We start from the raw sequence: 9,014 nt of genomic DNA on the forward strand, positions 1-9,014 counted from the left end.
TTATGGCAGGATGGTCCAATAGAATCGTTGGAGCATCTTATATTCAACTGTAAGAATTTAGACCAGGAAAGAAGGAAGTTAATTAATTCTACTTTATATAAATATCGAGATAGAGACAGGAAGACTCTAATGTCCATATTGGTTGCCAGAACTGATATAGTGTGACACCTGAAGTTGCTAAATTTGCCTGGACAATTTGTAAAAAGTATAAGGAAGGGTTTTATCTTATGTAATAATTCATTTAATATTCTATTTAGAATTTTGCCTTGTTGATTTTATTGCTGAAGTTAATCTGATGATTTAGTCTATAGTAATTTGTGTTGGATATTGTTATGATTTTGGTCTATGATCGCAAATAAAATCTGGTTGTTGTGGGTTTTCCAGGTTGTGTGGCCGTGGTCTGGTAGATGTTGTTCCTAGCATTTCGCCTGCATCTGTGGCTGGCATCTTCAGAAGTGTATCACAGAGAGAAGTCTTCTCGCTGTGATACACCTCTGAAGCTGCCAGCCACAGATGCAGGTGAAATATTAGGAACAAGATCTACCAGACCATGTCCAGACAGCCTGGAAAACCCACAACCAGATGAATTCAGCCATGAAAGCCTTCGACAATGCAAATAACATCGTTCATTCCTGACATGGAATGGACGTTGAAATTTAATTCAATTTAATACTGTGTCCTTATTTCTCACCCATCGGCAAAGTCCCTGGGCGGGGTGCTATTCTAAGCACACAATAAAAACAATCATAAAACCATCATAAAATCTCCTTGAAAAACCATCCCCACCCCCCAGTCTAAACCCCCCTCCTAAAAATACATAATCATCCATCCCCCATAATGCTCCCCAACACATTTCAGAAATTGGGTTGGGGCTGAACCAGTAGGGAGCTGGTATGGGTGAGGGCAGGTACCAAATAAAAATGAAATAAAAACGGCATCAGCAATTGCACTTTGGCAATGCCAGCACAGAGAGAGAATTGATGTATGCTGAGTGTGTGAGTTGGAAAACTGCAAAAGTCAGATGCTCAGAGTCATCCCTCCCCTCCGTGGCATTTCTTTCTTGCTGCCAGTCAATCTTCAAAAGCAAGAATTGACATTACTATTCTTGACCCAGAAGGCAAGTCAATATTAACTTTTGAATTCCAAGTCCTTGTTTCTCCCACCTCCTCAAAAGGTCCAGCAGGAGGCAGAGAAGAGATTAAAAAATTATATCAGTGTGTTTTGCTGGGGACTGATACATTATTTATTTTATTTATTTACATTATTTATAGCCTGCCTCTCTCACTGAGACTCGAGGCAGATTACACAATCTAAATTCGTGCAATCAATTGGATGATATATCTGAGGCATAATGAGTAGGGCTGGGGTTGTAGCAATTTGCTACACAGCTGTTGCCTAAACAAGAAAAGGTGATAAAGGTAGTCCCCCGAACAAGCACAGGTCATTATTGAGCCAGGGAGATGGCAAACTTTGTTTACGGGATGGTTTGCCACTGTCTTCCACACTTTACCCCCAGCAAGCTCATTTGCTTCCTCAGAAAGATGGAAGGCTGAGACATACTTGAGCCAGCTGCCTGGGATCGAACTCAGGTCGTGAGCAGAGCTTGGCCCTATGCCACAGGGCTGCACAAAGGATAAGTATTAACTGTGAGATGTATGTGTCAAAGGATTGATGATTTTTTAGCTCATATTGCAAACCACCTTGAGCCACATGGGGAGCCACATGGGGAGCCACATGAATAATAGAAGAAGAGGAAGAGGAGTTTGGATTTGCACCCCACCTTTCTCTCCTTTAAGGAGACTCAAGGTGGCTTACAATCTCCTTCCCTTCTTCTCCCCACAACAGACACCTTGTGAGGTAGGTGTGGCTGAGAGAGTTCTGAAGAACTGTGACTAGCCCAAGGTCACCCAGCAGGAATGTAGGAGTGCGGAAACACATTTGGTGCACCAGATAAGCTTCTGCCACTCAGGTGGAGGAGTAGGGAATCAAACCCAGTTCTCCAGATTAGAATCCACCTGCTCTTAACCACTATTCTTCATAATGTTAAACAATGCAATGCCTGATGTTACATGACTAGAAACACCATGTATTTCCCTGGAACAGTCTGGACGTAACTTTATTTCCTTTATTGAAATTCCCTCCTGCATAATTCTGTTTTATGTATTTAGCAAAATGCCAGGAGCAAGGGAGCCTTCTTGATCTTCTCAGGTGAACTGTTATGCAGGATGGGACCACTACTGAGAAGGAATGGGGACAGGCAATTGTTAATCTTGTCTGCCTGCAGTATGGCACTTGCCAAAGGCCCCAACCAGATGAATTAAACTGTCATGGCATGATATAGGTGGTCTTCAAAATAAGAGTGCCCATGGCCATGAAGGGCTTTTCATGTGATAGCCAACTGAGCTCAGTAAGCGATAATGGAGTAAATGCAGAATGGGAGTGATATGTATACATTGTAGGATGTGTATTCCACTGTTGAACAGCCTTTCCCATCAGGAAGGTTTTTTTGATCTGGTAACTCTGCCCTCCCCATCCCCTGCCAGTGGGCAGGGGAGACCTAGCAATCCTAGTGGCATCTCAGTGGTATATAGATGGTCCCAGGTACAATCCTGGCCAGCTCTAGTTAAAACAGAGGATCTCGTTGGTATATAGAAGGTCCCAGGTTCAATCCTTGGCAGATCAAATTACAACAGGTCAGGTATGTGTTGATGAGGAAGATCTCATGCTGAAACCTTAGAGAGCTGCTACCAGCCTGAGTAGACAATACTGACGTTCATGGGCCAGAGGTTTGATTCAGTAGGCAGCAGGGTCATGGAAGTTCATATATGAGCCTCTAACGGCTTTTTGTGAAGAAGCCCATAATGTAAAAAGTCTCCGTCTTTCAAAATCTGCAGACCCCTTCTCAGGTCTGCCTGTTCATCTCCCCTGCTTTGTCTCCTATTCTTCCCTTCCTGCTCCACACGGTGGCACTCTTACCATAACAATGCAAGCCCTTAATCCAATATTTATTTTTAGTGAGTAATTTGTTTATCAGCCGGTTATTTTAATCTCACATTGGCTGTATTTATCTCTCCCGACTAGCAGCGTCCCCCAACAGTAGAAACTTGTGCAGTGTTTAAAGGGAATGAGCTAGCTGGAGAAAATCTTCTAGGTGTTTTCCCCATCCCCAGTGCTTAGGAGGGTGGCGTAAGATGTTCCAGGGAGCTGTTTTTGCCACCTTTTTGAGAAACAGAACAAGAAGCCATGTTGTAAAACGGGTTGGTGGGGGGGCTCCTGACTCTTGCCAAAAGGTCAAGTGAAACCCCCCCCCCTGCGCGTATTTAGAAAAGCATCTTAATAAAGCCCAAATCATCTTGTCTTCTGAGCCAGTGGAAAGTTTCTCCAGGAGACGTGCCTTTGCAATACCACACCACGGGGAAGGCATGAATTAACACAAGATACCGATTGCTGTTACTCTTCATTAGAATAATATGTGGAGCTTAAATATTATAATTAAGCTCGATATGCATGCAGCTACGAAATATTAAAGATGGTCTGGAGGAATATAAAACTGCAGAGTGCGCTAGTGGGAGTCACGAACTTGAGTGTCTCATGAATTGAACGGCTGATGAAACCGTTGTTTACCAAAGGTCTTAGTGCAGGCCCAAACTCGACTATTCTTGAGACCATTGGATGTCAAAAAAGAATCTACTTCTCTAATAGATGGTTGTTGCCACATTTATTGACAGCTGTTGTATGATGTTACGATTATATTGTGTTTTATATTGCTGGGCTGATGTTATTATACTATTGTTATGAAATGTTATGTTGATTATGTTTTTATTATTGATGTTTTAAGATTTGAAATATTGTTTATTGTTTTGCTGCTTGATATTATGATGATTGCTTTTTTATGTTATGTTATTGATGTTGTATTATGTTGTACACTGCCGTGAGCCTTTCGGGGGAGGTGGTATATACATTAAATTACCATTACCATAATAGTAGGGGTAGATCCCATATCTAACTTTTGGGGATAGTACACATGTGTATAAAGTGTTATCAAGTTGCAGCTGACTTACGGTGACCCTGTGGGGTTTTCAAGGAAAGAGACTTACAGAGATGGTTTGCCACTGCCTTTGGTATTCCTTGAAGGTCTCTCATCCAAATACTTGCTAGGGTCAGCCTTGGACTGGTATAGTCTCTTCGTAATTCAGGGGATGGGCATCAAGAACTCCTACATTCCTGCTGGTGATCTTGGGCTACTCACAGCTCTCTCCCAACTCTCTTAGCCTCACCTACCTCACAAGGTATCTGTTGTGGAGAGAGGAAGGGAAAGGAGCTTGTAAGCCACCTTGAGTCTCCTTACAGGAGAGAAAAGTGGAGTATAAATCCAAACTACTACTACTACTACTACTACTACTACTCTAGGCTGTCCACAGCAATGCCACAAACAGCCTCTCCCTACTACACAGTGCAGTTTCAGTTGTTGCATTTTCTGTGTTAGGGGGTTGCTCTGGCTGACCCTGAGTTGGAAAACTGAGGTAGTAGAGACAGGAGAAATGTTTGAAATCTCCGTCAGAGACTATATGGGGAAATGTGTTTTGTTTTTGTTGTTTTTCTGGAGCAGGATGCATTGACACGTCAAAATTGAAGCAGACACTGAAAATGTCAGAATTGCTCTGGCAAGGGAGGAACCAAATATCAGATTGGCAATGTCCACCAACTAACATTTGACACATTTAATCGAAACAACACATATTTTGCTCCTGTCAAAACAACTTTTTTGTTTGTTTTGAAGTGGTGTCTCCAGCATTTTTTAAAGTCAGTTTTCATTACTGAAAAACATACAGGCATGTGTCTTCTTAACTAGATATTTTGAAAAAGCCAAAGTCTGGGGAAAGGTATTAGCTGGACAGGGTAGGTGGATATGAATTTGTCTTTCCCCCCCCCCACTATCAGTTGTTCATTGCAGCAATGGACACTTGGTAGGAGATATCTGGGGACTAGAAACTTCTCAAATCTCTGTTTGGACATATAGAAGAAGAGTCTAGATTTATATCCCACCTTTCTCTCCTGTAAGGAGACTCAAGGTGGCTTACAAATTCCTTTTCCTTCCTCTCCCCACAACAGACACCTTATGAGGTAAGTGGAGCTGAGAGAGTTTGGAGAGAACCGTGACTGGCCCAAGGTCACCCAGCAGGAATGTAGGAGTGTGGAAACACATCTGGTTCAGCAGATAAGCTTCTGCCACTCAGGTGGAGGAGTGGGGAATTAAACTCTGTTCTCCAGATTAGAATCCACCTGCTCTTAACCACTACACCACACCGACACCAGGTTGTCTCATTATCTGGATGAGCATATCAATTCTTTTGTTTTGCAGTGAGGATAAAATGGGGAGAACAGAGCTTTGTGTATGACCTCCTTGTAGGAAGGGTGGGATAAAATGGATGAATGAGATAGAATGAGGTTGTGGATGAGGGTCTTTTCCATGTCCTGAGTGTGTGTGGGAGGGGGGAGGAGTTGTTGGATGTCAGCACAACCTTATATATGAGTATAGGCACATTTTTCACCAAAAAAGCAAAGAGAATGACTACGGCTTGCTTGGGTGTAGTAGGACCAACTGAACTAAATAAGATCTATTCATGATTAAACATGCAAATCCCTGAACTTGATGGCCTAACCTGATCTCATCAGATCCCAGAAGCTAAGCGTGACCAATCCTGGCTAGTCCTTGGTTGGGAGTCCACCAATGAACACCTGAGGAGGATGGCCATGGCAAATCACTTCTGTTCAATTCTCGCCTTAAAAACCCTAATGGGTTGCCAGAAGTCGACGGCAACTTGATGGCCCTTTACACAAACAAACATGCAAATGATTGCATTTTGAGGTTACAGAAGACGATGTCTGTCATTTATTTAAACTTGAATCCCATTGAACGCAGAGGAATGTTCTTCCGAGTCAATCTAATGTTACAGCTTTATCCCCACGAAATCCATGATGCATTATGACTTCAGGCATGCCGTACACATGGACCATTCAGATGCAAATCATTCAGATGCGTGAATTATACTCTCCACGATGGAAAAAAGTGTTCATAATGAACTCGTAATCTTATGGAATCAGAATCAAATATAATCTATGTCAAAATTAAATATGAAATGGATCTGCATTAATATTTTTATTAATAAAAATAAACTTACTTACATTGACTGGTATGCTGACCTCGGACCCGCGTATCTGATGGACCATCTCTCCCTGTATTGCCCTTCTAGGCCCCTCTGCTCATTGGAGGCAGACCTGCTGGTGATCCCTGGCCCCAAGGCGATCCAGCTGGCCTCCACAAGGGCCAGGGCTTTTACAGCCCTGGCCCCTACCTGGTGGAACAGGCTCCCGGGTGAGATCAGGGCCCTGCAGGACTTACAGATTTCCACAGGGTCTGCAAAATGGACCTGTTCCGCCAGGCATTTGGCCAGCCAGGATAATATTGACATCTCACCATATAATAAACATCTGGCCTCCCGTGGGTACAAGTAAGGGGGAGGGGTGGGAGTTTTAAAGCCATCTGTAACATTGTTATGGTTCTTACTTATTGAGTACTGATTGTTAGTTGGTTTTAATTTTTATAACTTTGGTTGGACACCACCCTGAGCCCTTTGGGGGAGGGCAGTATACAAATTAGGCAGACAGACAGACAGACAACGTCGACCATTAATCATTTAGGCAGCCTAATTAATTTTAACTTTGATCCTATTATATATTTTAAAAGAAATTAACAAACAAGTACATATAATTAGATATATGTTAAAAATTGTAATACAAGCGGCCCAAGAAGTCTTTAATCTGGTTATTAGAACGTTATATATACTTGACTTACATTTATCTATTAATGGATATACCTATTTGCATACTATTCTAAAGGAAAGGGTTGTCCCCTATGTATGCACCAGATCGTTACTGACCAATGAGGTGACGTCTCACCATGACATTTACTAGGCCAGGGGTAGGGAACCTGCGGCTCTCCAGATGTTCAGGAACTACAATTCCCATCAGCCTCTGTCAGCATGGCCAATTGGCCATGCTGGTAGGGGCTGATGGGAATTGTAGTTCCTGAACATCTGGAGAGCCGCAGGTTCCCTACCCCTGTACTAGGCAGACTTAGTTAAAGGGGTGATTTGCTATCACCTTCCCTAGTCATTCACAGTACCCGAGTCATGAGCTGGGTACTCATTTTACTGACCTCAGCAGGATAAAAGGCTGAGTCAACCTTGAGCCACCTACCTGAAACCGACTTCTGTCAGGCTCGAACTTGGGTCGTGAGCAGAGCTTGGACCAGAGTACTTTCCCAGCAGCAGATAAATCCCCATTACTTTTGCCTTTCAGAGCCTAACAGCCGACGAGCCGTCAGCAGAGGCTATATACGTCAACTGCTCTGGTTATACCAGGACTGGCACCAGCACGATACCAGCAACAGTTACATCTGTATCCGGAGGGGCTTCCTCCTTTGCCTCAAGCACATCACCAATGTCCGGTCTGGCAGAGAATGTTTCCTCCTTGCCAATGGTATGGAGATGCTCTTCAGAACAGCTCAGGTAACCATAGTCTCAGAGGGATGCTGCAGATGTTTAGGAATCCCCAAGGTGCAAAGCATTCTATCAGCATGCCATTTTGGGAGGGAAAAAATCATATAAAAATTAAAGGGGTCTTCTGACAATTGAGGGTTCCTAATGTTCTTGAGACCTTGACCTGGATGGCCCAGGCTAGCTCCATCTCATCCAATTTTTGAATATAAGCAGGTCTTGCCCTGGCTAGTACTTGGAGATCCCTCTCCAAATGTCACTCTCCCCAGACTCCATGCCCTAATCTCCAGGAATTTCCCAAAATGGAGCTGGCAACCCTACAGGGATATCTTGGCCTCTTTCCTTTCTATGGTGAAGTGTTGAATGATGAGCTAGACAGACCCTTTGTCTGATCGAGTGGATCTCCCCTCAGCTTCTTAGAAGAAGAATACTGGATTTATACCTTGCTTTTCTCAACTACAAGGAGAACCAAGGGCAATTCATGTAGTGGTTTCTTTGGGTGGAATCCAGCTTACACTGAAAGAAGCGAGGAAGAGTTTGGATTTATACCCCACTTTTCTCTGTTGTAAGGAGTCTCAGAGCAGCTTACAGACTCCTTCCCTTCCTCTCCTCACAACAGACACTTGTGAGGTTAGTGAGACTGAGAGAACTGTGACTAGCCCAAGGTCCCCCAGCAGAGTAAGAAGAAGAGTTTGGATTTATATCCCCCTATAAGAAGTGTTACTCAGCTTAACAGTATGAGAACTTATTTTTAAAGAGCAATGGGGAATTACTCCACTTGGCAATGTGAGAGGCAGGCTGGGAGGGGATCTTTTTATGTATATCAGAAGCGGCTTGAAACGTATCTGCAGAGAATTCACAAAAGACCAAATTGCAGTTTAAATATTTTTATCTAAGTTTTGGTTGCAAGCAATCACACAGTGAGACGTTAAGGCACATACACACAGTTCCTAAGTATATAGATAGGGAAGAAAAGATAGGTGGGATGATAGAATGGGATTTGGGGAAGCAGGGGACTTATACATTACCAAAGATCTGCAGAGAAGTTCCAGAAGAAGGCAAGGATCTCTATGCCAGCATAGGGACCCAAGTGAAGGACGATATATCGTGTCTCACACCAACTTGACTAAGGAAGGTTCAGGTTAGAAATGAGCAATGAGCTTAAGGTGAGCAGGGCTTTTATAGGGTGGATCGCTGGTTTGGCGTGAAAAGAGATCCTTTGCATTAGGTTTTGTTTCTTACAGCTGTGCAGGATTGCAGGGGCTGAGCTAATCAGCAGCTCTATCTATTGTCCTAAACCCAGGGGTTGGTAGCCAATTGTTTCCTTGATTACATTAGCAACACCTTGAATAGGTGGTCGGAAGACCTAGTCTCTGGCTATTGTAATTTAGCTGAGGCAGAGAGATTAAATCAGGGATAGGAGCATTTAGGAGCTTTTAGGAACAGCTGAAGGGA

At 43.3% G+C, this 9,014-nt stretch overlaps 1 protein-coding gene across 1 annotated transcript in view; it reads left to right on the plus strand.

The window, feature by feature from the left end:
- The window catches only part of AGBL1 (AGBL carboxypeptidase 1), a 554,681-nt gene that overhangs the window by 70,165 nt on the left and 475,502 nt on the right, over positions 1 to 9,014 (plus strand). Inside the window, exon 6 of the mRNA XM_048481859.1 lies at positions 7,363 to 7,571. Coding sequence (XP_048337816.1) covers positions 7,363 to 7,571 — 209 coding nt within the window. The remainder of the gene's footprint in view (positions 1 to 7,362; positions 7,572 to 9,014) is intronic.

The sequence above is a fragment of the Sphaerodactylus townsendi genome, linkage group LG17, assembly GCF_021028975.2.
Source record: "Sphaerodactylus townsendi isolate TG3544 linkage group LG17, MPM_Stown_v2.3, whole genome shotgun sequence".
Lineage (NCBI taxonomy): Eukaryota > Metazoa > Chordata > Lepidosauria > Squamata > Sphaerodactylidae > Sphaerodactylus > Sphaerodactylus townsendi.